Source organism: Nomia melanderi, chromosome 9 (genome assembly GCF_051020985.1).
Source record: "Nomia melanderi isolate GNS246 chromosome 9, iyNomMela1, whole genome shotgun sequence".
Taxonomy (NCBI): domain Eukaryota; kingdom Metazoa; phylum Arthropoda; class Insecta; order Hymenoptera; family Halictidae; genus Nomia; species Nomia melanderi.
Window position 1 is genome coordinate 2,095,654 of NC_135007.1, and position 22,217 is coordinate 2,117,870.

Consider the following 22,217-nt stretch of genomic DNA (forward strand, 5'->3'; position numbering starts at 1 on the left):
AGTCTCATAACTTACATAAAATAATTTCTAGATTTTTGTTTATAGGAAAGGGTAATCTTCTTAATTTATATTGAAATACTTTTTTTATCAGGCGTTGTGCATATTTCACAAGTTCTATGCAGAATTTATCCAGAATTATGAGGTATGTTTACATTTTTCAACACATACCAACAATTCTTTTAATTCAGTGAAATATGAAATGAATAAACAGTGGGCAATTTTGCAACAGAATAATAAAAATATCAGTACTTTCACTCTGCATTAAAAGGAACACTATTTAAAACTGTTGTAACATAAATTTAAAAAATAATATTTTTCTGCAAACTAAAATCCAAAAAATAGTTTAGATGAATTTTGAAAATTTCAAATATAATTTACTGAATTATAGATAAAATATGGTTTTAAATTGTAAATACATATCTGTTTCACAATAACAATGGACGTAGAAAAGTAATGTAACAGTACAGAAACAAAAAATTATTTTTCTATCAAATGCCTAGAGTTTGACGATTTCGTCATACTGTACGACGGAGCGTTATTGAAAGATCATAATGACGTTTTTCAATTATTTAAGGGGAGACAAATAAAAGTTTGGTTTGATTTTGTTATACATATAGTGTATTTACATATAGTTGTCCCAGTTACGCGGGATCAGCGTAAGTACCTTCCAAACGGTTAGAGATGCAGACAAAATGAAAATAAGTTTATGTATTTTCATACATTATTGCCAAGGTGTCAGTCTGTCTCTCCTTATGCTAAAAACTCTCGAACCGCGTTCCCGCATTATTTCCACTCAAGGAGCTGCCCGAAACTGTACATGTAAGCAGTTCTATGAATGTTCATACAAACAGGTAAAAGTATGTAGCTATGGAAAGGGTAACTTTCCGTGAAAGGAAAGTCATTATGAAGCATGCGAACTTACAGTTCTGTATCCCTGTATTAACCCTTTCATTTCTAAATATGTTTTTGTATAAATATTGTGAGAAAAAACTTGCGGCTGCGGACTAATCAATCAAAACAGCTAATTAGCACTTAAGCTATCAGCCGCCATAAGCAAAGATTTCTGTGTGGTATAATTTTCGTTTATCTAGTAATTTTCTAGCTTTCTGATAATTTAAATGTTCGTGGTACTTATGAGTACTATTCGGGACGAAAGGGTTAAATATCTTCCGCCGTGATATGTAGAGCTTCATTCCTTGTAGCTGTTGTCTGATATATTTGTTCGTATTACTGATATTTTACGAGTTAATTTGGTGTTCTCAATTTGGTTTCCACGGATAAAAATTTTTCAAACGAAACCTATTTTTATCTCGGAAATCATTGAAATTTTGACGCATGTTCATTACTGGTGATTTTTTACCCATTTTAGTAAGTTATTAGATACCCGAAAAAGTTCGTGCGATTTTCTTGTTAGCAATGAATTGAGGTTCGATTTCAATCAGTATTTCACTAGTTTAATGAATGAAACTGGTATTAGCAGCAACTTATGTTCATGCCATTAGTATCAAATAAAATAAAATTATTTTACAAAAACTAAATGTTCTCTGTGTTCAAATTTTGATTTAAGAGTCCGCACGAACTTTTTTCGGAACCTAGTATGTGCGCCCTTTCAATTGTGCGCAACAATTTTCAAATACCCTGTATTATATAACAGAAATTTGCAAAGAAAACTTTTGGAACTTTGTATGAAAAATTTAAAATGTAAAAATTACAAAATGCGCTAATATATTTTGCAATTTATTCTTATATAAGAGTTAATTATACTTTTATGAATGTAAAAAATAAAAGAACAATAAGAATACACATTTTTATGTATAACAGGGCTTGCAGAGGCCAGCTCATTTTATTTAGGAGGTTTATGTTCATGTCTCTTACATAAATACATATGTTTTGTGTGTTTAAAGCGATGTATACAATCTTTAGAATATCATAAATGTTCTCCACATTCTCATTCACAATTCATTGCATCAGTATACAGAGATTATATTCGCATGATCACCTAAGGTAAAGGTGACACTTGTAAAATGAGTTTTGTAAAATATGTTTGGTAGAATATATTTCTGAAAAAACACACACATACAATATAGATTTCATAAGAATCTGTTGAACGTTTCGAACACACACAATAAGAAAAGTTCACCCTGTAACTATCGGAAATTAAGTACCTTAGAATCATTAACGAACGAGATTGATTCCTTCGAAAGTTTATTTTATGCGTATCGAAATATTATGTCAAAAAATATAGTATTCAAACAAGAAACGATGTTTCCGATTTATGAAAAAAATAATTTTTTGTAATCAGTATGTTCATTAAGCAGCGATTGATTATGAAGTGTTTTTTTTTTTAGTTGCTATACCTCGTTCATGAATGACGTTTACGTAATTAATAGTAATTTTTGTGGACACAAAAGCATTCAAAATAGGAATTGAAAGATAATAAACTTCCTCGATGATACATGCTCGTTGTGTCACCAGTGTAGGCAATCTAATTGTAAGGCATAGACGGTGTTTTCAAAATAAGAAGTTGAGAAAATTTAGAGTGAAGAATTTCTTTTAAACTTTTCTTGTTTTGATATAGATTAGACTTTTTGTGAACAAAAAACAGAAGGATCTCGACAATGTAAATAAATATTATACATTAACCATAGAATTATTAAACATAATATAGTTTACATACAACCAATTTGAGAGTTCAATTTCGCACTGATGTTGACTGAGAACTTTTTCTACTTTAACAAACACTAAACTGCAAAATTATTTTTAAGTCACCCTATATGCACATGCATTTCCGTTTCTATATAAAATCACCTTTCGGTTAAGACAGAATACTGGAAGAATATTTCATTAAAGAAATAAGTTGAAACGATTTTTTGCATTAATGTATGGTATGCATTAACAGTTTTCGAATTAACAAAATTAAAATCCTCGGAATATTTTAAGTCTCATCCTCGAACAAATTAATAATATGATTTTCGAGTATTTTCATAGTAAATAGTACTAGAAGCATCGCGAATGAAATGCTCCAATTGTTTATTAACAAATAGTTAACAAATAATGTTACTTAATTGGTGATTGACACGTAGATTTCAGTCAAACTTAGCGTAGAAGTAAAGAATGAAAATATATGACACATATTTCATGTAATTAGAGCAACAAAAGAGTTTTCGAATTGGGGGATGAAAACACTATTTTTAGTAAGTATTTTAGAGGCTGTAAAAATCTAAAAATAATCATAAAATAACGTCCATGTAGGTTACATAATTACAATTTTATGAATATTTTCTTCTCAACTAATACTTTTCGTTGGAGATTCGTCGTTATAATCTATAGAAAGTAACAATAAACATATACTTCATGTAATTTTGTCAGAGTGTTTTCAAGAAATAAAATATATGTTGAATATAAACCACTGTATGTATTACTTTATGCAGTTAAAAATATATGCTGTATAACCATTAGAAAAAATTGAATAAACAATTGAAAAAATTATTATGAATAGAATGCATTATATGGTTAAACATTCCATGTTTATAGATAATATTTAGAGCTACATATATATAAAATAAATGTAGCTGTGTAAATGAAAATCAAATATATGAATATATTGTACATTTGGTTTCTTTAAATATTGATTATTTAAAATTTTTTTTCATTGTAGATAAAAGTGCTGAATTATATAAAAAATATTTTAGAATATTTTATTTTATATAAAAGTATTAAAAAAATTCAAAAGACCTATGTAGTTTAAAATGTTTTTACTAAAACATTATTCTTTTCAATATTATAATCATTAATATCGAAATTAGTTATCACTAAACATAATTTGCATCATTTCTGATAATAAAAACATAAATACATATGTATGTATACATTGTATCTTGTAATAGATACAAAAAGATTAATCAACTAATATTGACAATAAGAGGGAAGCGTTATTGCAATGCCGAAATGTAACACACATTTGCAGTTTAATATATTGTATTATTTTATCTTCGTTTTATATAAAAATAAATAATTACACATGTAGTGTATATATATATGTATATTTCAAATAGTTAATTACCGAAGTATAGTAGTTAAGTTACGAAATTTAAGTAATTGCATTCTTTTATAAAATACAAGAACGAAGAATTTCTACAAAAATTGTAGTCAAATCCTACTGCTTTTCGACCATACGTTTATAAATGCAAATTGAAATATTTACGTAAGTACATAGTATTTCATTTTGAGTGGACAGTTATAAAAAAATGTATGTCAAATAGTTAATCATTCCGTTCTTCTGCAAGAGGTTTGATTGAAATCTGTACGTATTAATTGATTGATGTTCCTTGGTAGAGGATTTACATTGGGAAAATATATCAGTCAAACAACCAGCGCTTTTTTACGAATTCATTGATCAATGTATTAAGTCTATCCATAAGTCCTTTCGTATTCTCGAGAAATGTTGAAACAACGTAAATAAAATATATTTTAAATATACTTTAATCAATGATATATTTACTTTCATTATCTAAAGCTTCTTGTTACCTTAGGGGCAATTTTATTATTTTATTTATATGAAACGACTCCAGTTGTGATATAAAGGAATGAAATAAAAGGAATCATTGAATACGAACGAACTTATGGCCTGACCTGATAATTATTAAGTTCTACAAAGGAGGTTATATATACATAGATTACTTTTTTTCGTAAGAGATTTTGCATATATTTCAGAAAATTTGTTTCTAAAACATTCTATATATTGGAAATAAAAGCTCAACAAATAAATATGCCTTAACTCAACGTTGAAATAAATAAAAATGAAAAATAAAATTATCAAGTATTTAGATCAAATATATTAGGAAAGGTACCTGTCATTGAGGGAACTTCTGGCACCAACATTCGTTTATTGATTCAAATTTAGACATCCTAATAACTGCTGGAATTCGAAAATCAATATTTTAGAAAAATGAATTTTCCATTACATTATGAAATTTTGCAAATGGAAGAAACAATATGCGATTAAAATATGCAACGAAAGTAAATTTTAATTTTCAGTCACTGGAGAATCACATAAAAGTCTTTTGCACCGTTTAGTTGTTTTGGTTCGTAATAAGCCTGTCTATGAGTGGCTATGTTGCAGAAATAAAATTTTTAACGAAACTCAACTTTGAAATTAAGATACGTAGGATGACTTCTATTATGTAGTACCTTTTTCAGAAATCGATTAAATACTTAAAAGCTGTGAAAAACATCCATATAGACATTTGCTCTACTTCATCTTTCTTACAAATTACAATGAGATTTGCGTTGTAGCAATTCCTTCTGTATGGAAGGCTTAAGATTCAAATACTGTGTTTTAATATTGAACAAGATTTTCAATAAAGAATTTTTTACACGTATACTTTCAAATGCAAGGAAGCCATTTTGAGCAACTCTTGCGAAGGTAATTAAATGTCACATAATAGAACACAAAACTTGCTATATTTTATAATTCAGTTCAATAGCACATATGTCTATATACATTTTTATTATTGTTTTCAAGTGCTGAATTAATTCTGAAGTGAAACGCACATTTCACGAATCATCCTATACAAAGACACATGTGGACTAGGTTATTAATAAACTGTGAATCTTTATGCAAAATAAAATTTTCTTGATATAGTCTATAAAAAGCTGAAATTAAACAGAAAATTATTTACTCTGTTGACGATTTCAATATACCTACTAATAATGAAGTAAAAATAGTTGTCTTTTCTGTTTTAATGTGTTTCTTAACTTATGTGTTTGACATAAGCGCATAAATATTCACTGCTCCGTTATCAGATAAAATTTAGAATGCCGTCGAATGGACCAACACATTGCTGTTCAGTAGAAGAATCAAACTGGCAGGTCGAACGTTGGTCGTTACATTTATGCAATTAATGTAACATGAGTGGGAAGTTAAGCGAAGATGTACTCATAGCTACCAAGGTTTTGTCGCTTTTTAATTTGGGTATTTCGCACATGAAGTGTACAGCGATATTGAAGGCAACATCGAAGAGGCACTCAAATTAGTTACAGCTGTAAAGATCATCCAACTGACATCTCTTTAATCATTCGCTGCCAACTACGAGATATCTCGTAGTTTGCGCTATAAAAAAAGTTGAGTACATCTGTTAGGAAGGATAATATGTCTATAAAGATTTCTGCTGAGGATAAATTTTTGTCGAAGTGTACATAATCTTTATGTCTGAGGAAGAAGAATTGGTCAGGCGAATAAGCTCAAATAAATGTGAAGAATTATTCGGGTGAGAAAGGCTTGCGGAGTAATGGTAACGAAAAGTTTTGGTCTTTAGTGTTATCTCTGACCACATGTAATAATACCTAAAAGAGAACTGTAACAACTCATATAGCTCCCTCATGTAGCGAGGCAATACAACAAAAGAGTTTAGTTGATGCTGATTGAGATTGTATAACAAATGTACAACTGACAAGTCAAAAAGAACAAATTGTTAATAACTAGTAACAGTGTTATAAAGTATCAACAATTGATTATTATTATATTAAGGTCCTAGAAATTTTGTTGGTACCAAATAACTAGAGAGTAACTAGAGAAACGACTGGGTTGTTACAATCTACGGTAGCTGCAGTAAGAATACATATTGCCAAGGGTGTAAATAGTTGAATGCAAGGCGTATTTGTAGGAACAAGTACTTATACAATCAGATACAATGTGGACCAGCAACACCATTAACGAAATCGAAGACAAAATGACAAGCACAGATTATGATATACGGAAAATCTAAGACATCAAGCTACATACATGCAGTTAACACTAGAACTACTGTAACTGTCAGAATTACGGGTTCCAGTTTTTCTGTTTCGCAATTATTGACATCTTCTATTGTTACAATTTTTATAAGGATCACATATTGATTGTATTAATCACTATGTAGTTCTAGTGTTAAGAATGTGAACTACAATTACATTCTCATGGAGGAGATTCATGAAATCATGTCACAATGTCAGAGTTGTCTAATTTGTGATTCCTTGAATTGGCTAATAGCAATCTGATATTAAAAATAGTCCTTACGACGGCTGTGTAGGTAGACATCAACGACACTAGGTTTCCAAAGAGAGCACACATGTTGTACTCGTTGACAAGGATACGAGTCTGGTTAATTGGTTTCTATTGCATTTGGGTATTCGAACTACCCAAACGAATATAGAAAAAAGGTCAAAGAATATAAAATTTTACAAAATAATGCAGAAGATTATAGTGAAATCATGCGCATCTTGGCTATATTTAGCCTACCAAACTCTACTTTCCTATGATTCTATTTTCCAGTTGAAAAGGCTACAACCAAAATTGAATTTCAAGTGGTAAAGATCGTGTTATATCGATTTAGATATGTAACTACTATGTACTTTTGAATGAGGTACTTTTAAACGTTCTATGCATATTCTAATATAAAAAAACTTTTCTGCAGTTTCATGTAAAATTAAAGGTAAATACTAATATTATGAACTTCTCTTCGTAAAAGAAACTTCACGTAGTACGTTTATCAACCCAAAATAACAAGAATTATATTAACGTGCCATTAAACTATAGTAATAAAATATTAATAATAATGATAATAATAATAATAATAGTAATAATAATAATGATGATGAGGATAATAATAATAATAATAATAATAATAATAATAATAATAATAATAATAATAGTAGTAGTAGTAGTAGTAGTAGTAATAGTAGTAGTAGTAGTAGTAGTAGTAGTAGTAATAATAATAATGACGATGATAGTAATAATAATAATTGAAAATAATAACAGCAATATAATACGATAAAAATAACTAATATATGATATAGGAATACGTTTCTGTCGAAATATGAAATATTAAATATGTTATATTTGAGTATGAAATGTAATCAGTAGTAAATGTGTGTAGCCATTAGATTCGATCTTTACATTTTCGGAAAGGGTAAGAGACATTTAAAAATCGTGAGAAATATGGCATGAATCTTCTCATATCTTTATATTAAAATAATTAGAGTGAGGCTGAAAATTATGCGAACGTTGTCCTTAATTTTTAATAAGAAAAAAATAAAAAATAATAATAATAACGACATGTAGTTTAAGTGAGCATTGTTCTTAACACTTCTAACGCCACAATAATTTATGTCCATTTATTATACATGGAAGTTCCAGCATTTGACTCATTGTTTAGTAGATTGTTCAGTTGCATGCATACGTATGTTTTTATAAACGTCTCTTTACGCACGTATGTGTCTATATTTTTGCATAATAGGTATACTTCACGTAAATGTGTACCTCGGTTATTTTCTCAAGGAGCATAGACATTATAAAATTGTTTCTGCAAAAGTTCTTCAACGTGAAAAGGGAAACCGATTTTTTATTGTTACAAAATTATTTTTGCGTATCTTTGTGTAAATAATACAAATTTTTATTCAAAATAAATTACAACTAACTGAACATTAGTAAGTAATTAATATTTCCAAATTTTTTTACACGCGAAGAGCACAATATAGACAACATTTATGTGGGTAATATTTTATTCGTTTTTAAACTCTAAAACTGTAGTTATCCATAATTTTTAAATTGTTTTTCTCTGTTTTATGAATCTTTAAATGTGCATAAATATCGATGTATTAAGATAATATAGTACATTAATGTACAGTATACTTTTAATTTTCTATATATTTTGTAAACAAACTAAAATAATAGTCAACCTTTTGAAATAACGGTTTATAACACTTTCTAAATAAATACATACAGTTAATACCAATTTAGAAAATTAACGATTCGGTTATCGCGTTTCCCTTTTCAATGTAAACAACATTTCTTTAAAAAAACATTCTTCCATCATCGCCAAAAATCAAGACATAATTGAACAGATAGTGTTCTAGTTGGTCGGCTTACGACCTCAATGGCAAAAATTATTGGAGTACAATATACATATACGTACAGTAGTATTTCTTGACTACATTAAATCTGGACATTCTTCATGTACGTATGTATTTCGTTATATTCTACATGCGTGTATATTGTTTCTAATATTCTCTTTCTTTCGAAGGTACTTGTACATACACACAATCGCAATATGTGAACACACGCGGATTGCACATATGTAAATGCGTGCGCAGAATATGGTCACTTATAAAATTCTTTCATTTAGAAAATATATTTCTATATATATATATATATTTATGTATATTTATATATAGATTTATGTATTATAGATATTTCTGTATATGTGTATTACCTATACATCATAACATATACTACATAGCAACATAACACAAGTATGTATACACTCTTCGTTTTATATTCATTCGTATATCTTATGGTACTTAGTTCCGTATATGCGTTCAAATCTTTAGTAATTCAGATAAATCAAAAGACATCTGATTTATTTATAAATAACATTCTTTTTTATTAAAAACGAGTCTGGTCTTAGTATATTACGTGTAATGATTAGTCGAAAATAAAAGTGAGAGTACCCGACACTAAGGATTTAACGCACATATTGTTTCCTGTAAATAGTAACAAACGGCAGAAAGCTTTATACACGATTCGTTTGTCATTTCCGGTGTCAGAAAAGTGTAACCGAATCTCAACATAATTCATTATTGTATATGTGTTTTAGGTATCGCAGTAGAACTGAAAAGTACTATAATAAATAAAATATTCACATTTTTTTCTCGTGTTATGAAAAATATTACGTTATAAGTGTTTAAGGAAGAAGTGTTAAATGCGGAAGATAAATTTTCGCGTTAACCACTAACTTAAGGAAGACAGTTCGATAGTTCTGACGATGATGAGAATGCAATTGAAATTGCACTGACCCGTTTTAGCAATTAGCGGTATAAGTATTCAATAAATTTAAAGTACTTTCTTAACTTATGCAGCTAAAATTAAATTTGGACTATGCCTTTTGGAGATAGAAAATTTACACCCTTTAATCAGTCTCGTTAAGAATTTGACAACGGACTCATTTATGTGTACTGATTTCTTAGAACAGTCGTTCCAAAATACACAGGCCAATACTCAGTGAAGGATAAAGTTGCATTTGATACAATCAGGTTTGAAATGAACAATTATCCAAAATAATTATTCGAATATTATCACTGGAACACTCTGTTTTTTTAGCTGCAAACAGTTCAGCTGCAGAAACATTAAGGGTCTGATTCATCAATTTATAATAATTTTTTTTTAACAGAGATAGAATTTAGCTCAAGGAAACTATTATAATTCATAGACGTGTGTGTACTTAAGTAAGTTCTCCTTTGGGCTCTCAGATATATATGCGTTGATTTTTTATCCGAGACACTGAAAAACGATTTCCATATCAGTAAACTCGTGTGACTGCTCGTATGCATTACAATTTTACTTATTGTCACACATTAGTACATCACTTTCAGCTTATAGAGTTTATCATACGCGAAGTTCGCTTTAGTCACAACCAAACAACAATTACAAGTGATATACAATATCGCTCAAAAGCTTTGATATACGGTACCAGACGAATGCATTTGGATAATTACATTTCTCTTTCTCTTCATTGCTACGACGTGTTATAATTTTGTTAATTCGGATTCCTATAAAACATGAAACAAGTTTTTATTTATTTAACTAAACGGCAATATTTGGATATTTCTTTTACAAATATAAATTATGCTTTGAAATACGAGTTTAATAAAACCATGGCATAATATTTGTTTTCTAATTCATTTTAAAGTGATAAGTGGTCAAAGTTTAAGATCACAACTGATCGAACAAAATTACAATCAGCGATAAAAATAAGCTTTACGTATTTGAAACTTAACATATAGCAATGAAATAAGCTTCTTCTACTGTAAAAAGATAAATACGACAAGATATTTTTATAATGGTGTGATCATTTCAAACAGATTTGAATTCGTTGGAACAAGATTTGTTAGAATCATGTTTCAGAATTATCTAATTACTTGAAAGACTAGAAATTAAAACGTAGTAACAAATTATTTTAGTAATAAATTAATAAAAAAAATAGAATTCTTAGCAGTTACCAATTTAAAATATTGTTGTATAAAAAATATTGAACATTGTACTTCTTTTTTATTTTCAAATTAAATAAATAACGTCCAAATACATACTTCCTTTAGATATAATTCTGTTGATTACTAAAAAAATGTAGTTATTGTCACAGTTAATTCATTTTATTACAATAACTAAGTAGTGTATTATATTTTTCACAATATAAAACAATTGTCTGATATTGCGTGCGTAATGAATGTCTGACTTAACACGATGTTGATTGAGCAAAATCATTCAATTAATAGCAAAATCTTTGCAATCGGACTATTTCAATAAATATTAAGGTATCTATGACTCTATTAAGCTTTGCAGATTTTTTATGTTTATTCACGTTATTGAGAAAAATCAACTTATAATGCATTTTTCATTGTTTAAAAACCTTCACTTTACTAAATATAATTGAAATCATAATTCAATTTAGAAAAATTAAATTATTTAATGTGACCCTCGAAATTAAGTACATGCTAATATATGCAAGGGTAAACACGTAACGCTGAATAAATTCAGAAATACATTATTCAACGTAATGAATTTTTTTTGCATGTTATTATATATTTAAAGTGTCTACTTTGTACAGTTCCTTTGTTACGAATGAATTCCAATAAAACTTCTTGTAACACATCTATAATAATTTTGAAATGTATCGGTATCATTAGAAGGCCGTATCGATTTCCTTAGTATTTACACAGTGTTTATATTTTCTGCTTGTATTAATGTTTCATTGCTATACAATTTTACAGGTACTGAAAGAAGAAAGTGAATTTGTAATTCTTGTAAAACAAGCTTTTAAGAATAAAAGAAGTATGGTTTCCTAAGAATATGTTTTTAAAATACATTCTTTTCCAACAAATTTTGTTAAAAAATTGGTAAAAATTACGAAATTACAGCCCTCTGTTATAATGCGTATCGACTATAGCTGTATATTAAGTTATATCATATATTTTGAATAAAAAGTGACTTTTTGTAACAAAAAAAAATAGAAATTTCAAAGTTACAAGAAGAAATATTAATAAAACATAAATGATTCATACGGCATATTTGTAATCAATGAAAAATATAAATATTTTGCCTAAATGTGTTTTCTATATGATTTCCTGAATTTCGTTTTGAATATGTCAATCAAAACTTTTGAGTGATATGTACAACAAACAGTACATGAATCGCGTGATGTATCAATATGAAACTGTTGCGAGAAAAATCGATTTTCATACCCAAATTTCGGAGAACTGAGTATAATTTCGCGAGCTTCTGGTAAAGTGCAATAATGATAAAATGAAAAAGATAAAAGTGAGCCGAGGGTGGCGACAGAGAGAGAACGGGGGAGAAAGATATGCGGTAAACATTTGAAAGGAAGCGAATTAAGAACGAAAAAGAAAAGGAAAGCGTTTATAAGGTAAACGATCGATAAAAAATATAAAAATTCACTAGTACAACGAAATAAAACTCGTACACGTCTAGCTCTGAGCGTCAACCTTTCTGTTAAATGCATTGTCCCTTTTGTTTTTGTCGAAAAGATGGGCGCAAACTTCGCGGATCCGTCGATCCGTCGAAGCTAGACGTTCTATGCGTGTGCGCGCACACGCGCGCGATCTGAATGTAATGTGCAGGATCTGGTAACTTAAATCGATGTCTCTGGTCCCCATTCTTGAGATGATACAGCAGAGGTAATATTATCACATTCATGATTAATAGCTACTCTAATAATCATTAATGTGTTAATACACGTGTATATACGTATTTTGTATCTATACAATAATATACGTCTGTAAAAATACACACATGTATATTTATATTATTGTATAGATACATGTACATGCCTAAGATGCGCGTTATCCTTCAAAATCCATTTTCCGAGATATACTTACGACCGATCCTTTTGATTCGATTGAAACGTTAAACGAACACTTTATTTAATATCATACTTCTAATCATTTATCGTTAACACGTGGTGTAATTTATACTGTTCTTCTTGGATGTTTCGTATGATTTTTCGACAAACACTTTCATACAATTTCTAATCTCAATTAAATACAGTCTGAATGGCATTAAAAAATAATGTACTCCTCGTTAAAATATATTAGTTATTTTTTCAGTTACACACAGTGCTCAACAATTGTGCCAGCGAATCGATAGACAAGTTTCCGGGATTGTGATCCGCTTAATGTTCGAATCTCACCGAGCGAACCGGTTTTTTTTTAACGGCGACCATATTCACCTCGATTTTTCTTGCCTTTTCATCGAACAGCGTTCGTCGATTCGTTTAAATTTTCGATTCGACTGCCCGACATTTCTCTACGGACGCTCTTTGCGACGAACGTTTCCATATACCCACCGGTATTTCCGATTTATTCACCATAGACAATCATAACAACAGGAAATACAAAAAAAAGTATTTTGCACGACGTCACGCGCAGGGCGATGTGCAACGAAGGTTCTAATACGAAATTTTATCACAGTTTTTCACACTTCTGCGTCACACTGATCGTTATCGTTGTCGATGCGATCCGATCTATCGGTGCCGACCTTGAGATCTTTCGAAATCGAACCAATTGAAACATTCGAATTTAGAAACAATTAATGTAAAGCATCAGAAAAAAAAGAAAAAGAAAGAAACGATGAAATTATTTCGTTATTCTAATTAGTTCGTTTACCATTGACAAGTGACGGACATATTCGCTTCAATTATGTAAAGGAAATGTAAATTCACGGCAATTAATGGTCCACGCGAGCGCAATAAAAACCGTTTAATGCTGACATAGTTTTTGACTAAAAAATCGAGATGTCTCAAGGACCAACAGTCCGTGTCACCCGAAAAGTGGTAAAATAAAACAGAAAAAAAAAGAAAGGAAAGAACTCTCCAGCTTAACTGGCCATAAAGTCTGTCCTTTGTTTTTTATTCTGTACCAAACTTGCATCTCATTGGCCTTCAAAAGATCTCCAGAGGTTGACCTTGGACGGATCATTTCGTAGAAGCCGAATTGCATCTTCTTCGATAAGTCTCGAACAGTTTTTCAACAGTTTCGCGTCAGCAGTCCTGACGATACTTCGTTGGTCCCCTTCTTCTTTCACATGGTTCGATAAACTCTTGAACTCTGACTGCTCTTCCTTCCTTCCCTCTTTTCTTTCTTCTTAGAGATTTGCTTATTTGTTCTTTGCAAAACGTTGTTCGGAACAACCGATTTTTCACGGATCCGCCGTATCACATGTACACAAGCACGAGTTTTACCAACGAGGCTCGGCCAGGCTTTACGAATAATTACGCGAGCTACGGTATCCTGCGCTCCAAGTCTTCGTGCAGCAGGCTATTGTTATTGGTCTCGTGCATCGATGCCGGGGATGCTTCTTCCGGTTGCTCACCGCCGCTTAATTCTAGCTGACCTGTGCTGTCGCCGCTACTAGAGCCACACTCTCCATCGACGAACCTGAAAATTAGTTTTTCGTGTAATTATCCGTCATGTATCAAGGCGTTAGTTCTTCGAGTGCCAAAGAGCGATCTTATCGTCACTCCATACGTTTGCGAAAAGTGCCGAAAGCGATGTATCATGCATTTACGAACATTCTTTTCTATATTAAATTTCGTTGTTGTACAATCTTTTGAACTCACAAAGAAAGATATGGGATCCGGAAATTCAAAAAATTGTGAAATTTTGTGCATAAGTAGAGTGAGTCGAGCCTAATATATTGCAGTTTTTGTTTCGTACCGCATTTCACTTTGAAGGGGTGAAACTACCCTTTAAAGAAAATGCAAATTTTTCTTTGCCATGAATTATCTTGAAAACAGTAAGAGATAGGGGTAAAAAGTTTCAACAAAAAATACATTGTTTTTTTACGTTTATAAAATTGCAAAATAAAATTTTTCAACATTTTTATTTTGGAAATGGTTGATTTGAAAATTTTATTTTACAGTTTTGTAGACGTGAAATAACAATGTAATTTTTCGTTTAAACTTTTTTTCGCTATCTCTTACTGTTTTCAAGATAATCCACGGGAAAGAAAGATTTGCATATTTTTCAAGGGGTAGATCCACCCCTTCAAAGTGAAATTCGACATGAAAGAAAATTGCAATGTATTAGGCTTGACTTACCCTACTAACACACAAAGCTTCATAATCTTTTAAATTTCCGGGTCCCATACCTTTTCTTGCCCGTTTTGATTTTGTTAGTAATAAAGAACGATCGATATGTAATTGACATTCCGTACAAATTTAACCAGCTTTAACTTGATATCAAATAAAATTGATTCTTTTCGTAAACGTATGAAAATTTCCATTGGCACACAAAAGGTAGAATGTATGAACGCTTTGCACACGTTTCGTAGCATTTTATAAGCTATATTTTCCTTTCTGGAAACATAAGTGGCGTGCATGATGGGAGAGTTCGAAGTAAAATGGCTGGTATAGTAAGTTTGGTACACCATCCATGCATACAATTTAATTCTGTAATGAAATTGTAAAGTCATAGTCGCACACGGTACATTGCAAGAAGACGTGATAAATAGATTGCATGAGAATGCCAAATAAATCTACATATTACACGTCGGGAGATAATTGAAAGACTCAATTTAACCCTTTCAGCGCCGAGCCCATCTACGCAGAATACGCGAAGAATGCGACGGGTCAACACTTGGAACGCAGACAGACCAGACCCACCACCTCGTAAGTTTTCGCGTAAACACTCAGGATAGATCGGTCCGTTAGAATTAAAAGAGTTAACACTAAAACTACCGAGCAATTGTAGTGACTTATAATTCTAATTTTTTATGAAAATTGTAACGATTCGTTTCTTAAGATTCAAAGGAGTCTCCTAGTATCTGTACGAATGCACAGATTTAATTTTAAATCTTTCGCAAATATGCTTTCATGATTTAAATACGTGCAAAATCAAAATTTTGAAGTGGGTCAATTTGACCCGTCCGGTAGTTGTAGCATTAAATAGTTGTAAGAAAAAACGATGTCCTGCAGAATTCACTGTACAACTTTGCATGGCCTGATATAGGTATAACCATTTATAATCAATTTAAATAAACGAGAACGTTTAGGTTTCATCAAAACATTACATTTGCGTGACTATTTTAATTTGGAGGAAGGTTATTTCAAGTGAAAAAGGTATAAAAAGAGACGAAGAGAAAAGAATCAAACAGAGCATAATCTACATATTATGAAATTGTTTAGAGAGTCCACCATAATTTGATTGTGTCTGTTTGGGCTGTAGTTAGCAATTGAGTATTATTGAATAGGACCGTTAATGTTGTTCGTTAAACTAATGTTAAAAGCAAACATTTAAAAAAATCCCGATTTGTAAGAAGACGTTGTTTATAGATATAATGGAAGATAAAAGTGAAAGTTTAGTGGAACGTGTCCTAAGATGTTTGTAAACAGTGATTAACCTGAGATTGAAAGGGGAAACACAAAGTATTAGATAAAGGAGCGTGAAGTGTTAACCCTTAACGGTCGACAACTTTCTGTTAACTGAATTATGCATCGATGTCTTAAGTACTAAAAGAGAAAAAGACCATATGTTAGTCTTTCTTTAGTTGAATAATTAAAAGGTCAAAAAGACCCGATTAACCCTTTCACTACAATGGACGAAATATCTCGCTTCCAAGGTGTCGGAAAAACGATGCTATGGACGAGCTATCTTGTCATAATGATAGCATCATACGCACGACATTATGGTGACAAGATATCTTATCCATAGCATTATTTCTTCGACATCGTAGAACCGAGATATCTCGTGTATTGTAACGAAGGGGTTAATTTTGATCATATCGTTCTCCTTGTGCTTAACTTGAAATTACTTCCATTCAAAATGGATAACGATTATTTAATAAAATTATTTATGGAAGTTATTCACAAATACGAGAACATAATAAAAAATATTAACCTTTAAGTAGTCGGGTACGGTGTTTTTTTTAAGTACAATACGCCTTGACACGTTTTGCACGCACCTGACCATCTCAGTACCTTCGTAAATAACGTTAACCAGTTAACTGCGTTCAATGAGTATACAGGTTATTTTAAAATGCAAAATGGTACTAATTTTTTCAACGATAAATTATTTATTTTTTCAGGTATATGTGTATTTCTACTTCGTTGTGCTTTGGTTTTTTGTTAGAGTATATTATAGTTGTATTTTCTCGGCGTTTGACGAATATACACTTTATTATTAGATTTCATTGCGCGCACAATGAGAGATTTTTCAAAGTAATTTCCACAGTTAACTGGTTAACCTTTTGAGTGTCACTTGTAATTGCTAAAATTCTTTCGAAAATTGCCATGCGATTTTACCAAGAAATGCTTAGCTTATGAAAGATATTAATACAAAGTTTACTATTTATATCAATGTGTTAAAACGTTTACAACGTATAGTAAACATTTTTATCTTTTGGCGACCGTGTTATTTTCAGAAATTTTCAGCGTCGCTCACAGCAACGTTGACACTCTAGGGGTTAAATTACTTTCTCATAAATTAATTCTCGCAGAAAACCTTTCGTAGTTGTATCGTTGCGGAACGTTCGGGTTTCCATACCTGGAATGTCCACATTTCTATTTTCAAATTTCACCCTGTTGATACATCTGCACATCCTTTTCTTTTCCTTAACACTTTAACACCCAGTCACGTACCATCAATTACTGGGTACTGCAGAGTTAAATTCACTAGTTATACTCTTTGTGAATAATCGCGAGACTAAACTGATTAAATGAAAATATTTACAACAAATAACTATAAATTTGGTGAAACCGTAAATTGTTAAACATGCTAGCAATAAGAGATTATCCCGATCATTGAGACAAAAGTTTCTCATTTCTTATGCCAACAAACGATTATTTATTACAAGTACTACTTTAAGAATTTTCAGTCACCTATTTAAGGGTTAAAAAGTTGATTAAGCATAATCATTGACTTAAAATCGTTTCACTGCAAATATAGTATACGTTAGCGCGAAGGGTACAACAATATTAAATTATCCTATAATACACGCAAAAATAAGTTGAAGAAAATCGAACATTTATGCTAAGTGAGCAAGAAACAATTACAGCAATAACTGATAAATCTGAAATAAAGTGGTATTTTGCAAATATTAATTTCAGAAAAGTTAAATTTAATCTAATTAAGTTTTATTATGTCATTATATTATTCAATTTTCCTCTGTTGTATAACAATCATGAATTTCCGTGATATATAAAGATTTATTTCTACGTTATTAATTTAAAAGTTTGATGCGTATCATCCGTCCTTATCTTTATTGTATGTGCTTATTGCGGTAGGAGAAGAGTACTCATGTGGCCGATCGTACGTAAGTACTACTTGTCACTGGCGTGATTTGAGCGCAAAACAAACAAAAAAAGTTAATTAATAAATGATACAATTTTCACACATTCATATACGTTCAGTAATAAATACATAATTAATTTTATAATAGAATGTTTTAATGACACTATTATGTTTAGATTATAAAGGACTTTATATGTATGGACAGACATAATTATTTTGTAATAAATAGAAATAGAAATATATAAATTATAGAACTATATAATCTATTCTATTAAGTATTTCTTTATACCTATCACAACTATTTTAAAGTATTAAACAAAATTCTATTCAAATATTTATTTAAATTATTAGCCATTGCATTTTTATGAATGCACTTGCAAATCACCTGATTTCTAATAAGCAAAGTTCAATTAAAAATTTATTTTTGTTTCAACAATTAGCAGTAGGAATCTTATTTAAAAATAAATCTTATTTATTATAAAAATGAGTTTACACATATTATGTATAACTAAGCGGTTATGAGAAAAACGATTATTCTTTATGAATGATAAAACTAAATACCTACATAATATTAAAACTAAGAATTCTATTCTACATGATCAAACTAAAATTGATAATTATGGAAACCATTAACGCCCCAGTTTGTATACTGCAGAAAGTAATTTATTTTCTTTTTTAAGAGTGGATTCTAGTGTGAAGAGTGTTTTTTACACTTTTTACGAATTATTGATGAAAATGCGGTAAAAATGAATAGCATAAGATTTCTACCATAATATTTACGTATCTTTAAAAAAATCATTATAAATTTTTCTGTTGAAAAAATAAACGTAATAATGGCTGCCACAGAGCACGTTAAAGTCGGGTATGAAGAAAAAGTAGGTTACTGGTTTCCATGATTTGATCTTTTCTGCTTATTTTGAACAAAAAAATCCGATTGATTCTCAAACAGTATTAATACAACTACTGAACGTACCAAAAAGAAAGAAATATATTGAATATTCATCAAACGGTGGCACTTTAAACTTAAAATTTGGTTTTTTTCACGCATTTTTATTTTTAAATGACTGTAGATATCAGAATAGTATATATTTTGGCATCACTGAGATAGCAACGATAGTCGTGCATGTGTTGATGATTTAAGCTCGATCGGTGTAATAATTCTTGAGATATCCTGGCAACCAATACGAAAAGCGTAATTTCGAGAGAAACGCATTTAAAGTTTTGAGGTCCTGTAGCCAGGCTATGACAGCATGACACAAAACTATTTCCAACTTCCTTATATTTTTCAAAATCACTGCAAACTCTCAGAATTTGATGAACACAATTTTAAACTTTTGATATATGAAATAAAATCGATTTTATTGACCGATCACACTAGAATATTCCCTTAAGCAATGCAATGAACTTATGTCGGAGTGTAAGTTATGAAATTTAACCTTTTGCATTCGAGGGCTCCGGAGCAGAGCGATTTAAAATTTGCCATTACAAACTGTAAAATTTTGTATTTAAATATATTATAATATTTACATCTATAATTGATGAAACACAGTAAAATACATCTATGATTTTCCTTCTTATGAGCGTATCATTTATTTATATGTTAATATGCATTTCTCATTAAAATTAATTCGAGTTGCTGGTAATGTCAGCAAGGAAAAGCTTCGAGTGCAAAAGTTTAATACATCACGATACAATTATGCAGTTAATTAGAATGATTTTGTGAATCTTATAAAATGTCCTAAAATTATGTCAAGAGCTTATTTCCTGGCTTCAAACTCAATGTCTTCTTAATAATATTTTCGTGAGTGAAGCGGATTATTGGCTTCTGTTGGAGAAGATAAATTGTGTTATCTTGTTTTATTACGGTTATCGAAAAGTTTGAATATTATATTCGTAATTTTGGAACAGACATTTTGGTGTGTGTAACGTGATAAAGAATATCTCAAGAAGTGCAGCAGAGTTGCCAAGTATGTATCGGATCATATTTCATTAAAACATTGAAGTTATCGTGCAGACTTTTTTAATGGCTCGTTCTTTTAATCACTGAAAGTTCTCGCACATGTTTTTTGTTATCGTTTAATATTGATTGATGCTACACTCTAACTTTTATAACTATGATGTAATTATTAGTTGATAAAATGTTGCTATCGCGTGTTATCGTACTGTGTTATCGATATTAATGCATTTCTTTTCTAGTTTGTTTGTCGAACCGACAGAATACCGTTCGCGTAGTAACTTATCAATATAATATTTAACCGTTAACGGTGGATAGTTTTTTAATAACATTCACTTCATTTGTAAAACAATATCATATTGATTAACTGTAAAAAGAAACATTGATATGGCATTTAATGTATCAGAAAAAATATAAAATATATCTCAAACTACAGCAAATACAATATATTTATTACTTCTATTGAAATGAAAATAAAACATTTTACATTTTCGTATAGCCGAACCTTTCGACTGTTAAGGGTTAATATAAATTGTACAATACAAGAATATTTGCACAACTGATAAACTTGATTTGAAGCCGGTTCATCGAAGTCAAAAGTTAAGCAAAGTGTTAATCAAAGTTAGTTCGTTTCAACAAACATAAAGATAATACTAGCCGCGAAGTGTTCCGACCGTGGATAAAGCAAAGGTCACCGATAAAATACTGTCCCGACTTTACTTTCGAATGACGATTCTATATCGGCGAAAGTCAGCGTTAATAGATAATAATATTGTTCGCGAATCGCTTGTAAAACCAATTTTGTGTGGGTCGTCCGAATCTGCACCTGGCAAAGTTCAACGAACGTTTCCAGGCACTCATTCATAACATTCAACATTCGGAACTCTCATTCAACGTTTTGAATACTAAAACTATCTAGCAGTATAAGTTGGCTTTCTGAAATTCCTCTATAGAAATTCCAAGAGTGCATCTATCGAAACTTAAATTGATTTAAAATTCAGTTTGCGTATCGCTAAATCAAATTCTTTAATAATTTCTCTAAGAAACATCTGTCATTTTTTTAATTATTGCAAAAAGAAGAAATCAGGAATGGGTCATTTGGACCCGTCTGGTAGTTTTAGTGTTAAATAAACATAAGAATGTCCGTGCAGAAATTTCAATTCGGAAATTAACAACAAGTGTTTTTATTGTTTTATAATTGGGTATAGCATTATAATTTGAAGTACTTATAGCCTGTGAACGAGTGTGCATGATTGACGAATGTGTACTTCACTTTAAATTTCTGGAAATTCAATCTTTGCTCGATACATATCTCGATTCATTTGTATCATTCTCGATAATGATTATACCAATTGATTAAATGATACGTACATGTATAAGTATATATCATACGCCTATATAAAATTATCTTTTCGTGATTATATTGAGTCTGGACATTTAAATCTATAATAACCAATACCTTTATGTCATTTCAATGGATTTTTATTGTTGTTATACGAAGAAGACGTAGGATAAAATAAATACGACGTTTCGAATATTCGAAAGTTGAAGAATCTTCCCGTTAGAGAAACGTTAACCCCTTTCCCTACGATTTATTTCTCAAGTATGATCAATACACCTACTTTGTTATTAATAATTTATTGAAAAAGACAAAAATTCTTGGTACATTCTATGTTTATGTTTACTCTAAACTATAATTGATAACAGAAGAATAATATTTAGTTTGAATTCACAAGAATCGAATAATATTTATGTCTGTTAAATTCTGTTTAAAATCTTTATCGCGAATCTGATACGTTACTGTAAGGCAAGGGGTTAAATCCACATACATAATAATTACCAAAAATATGGTGATGATATACGTATGAATTTTTTGGACAGTAAAGTAAAATTGTCAGTATTTTCCCGAAACAGTTGGTGAAATCCT

At 30.3% G+C, this 22,217-nt stretch overlaps 1 protein-coding gene across 3 annotated transcripts in view; it reads right to left on the bottom strand.

Annotated features, from left to right (window-relative positions):
* Positions 1–7,974: 7,974 nt before the first annotated feature.
* The window catches only part of LOC116431297 (uncharacterized), a 77,178-nt gene continuing 62,935 nt past the window's right edge, over positions 7,975–22,217 (bottom strand). For all 3 annotated transcript variants that reach the window (XM_031986479.2, XM_076370516.1, XM_031986476.2), the window contains exon 6: positions 7,975–14,484. In XM_031986479.2, coding sequence (XP_031842339.1) covers positions 14,328–14,484 — 157 coding nt within the window. In that variant the 3' untranslated portion in view covers positions 7,975–14,327. The remainder of the gene's footprint in view (positions 14,485–22,217) is intronic.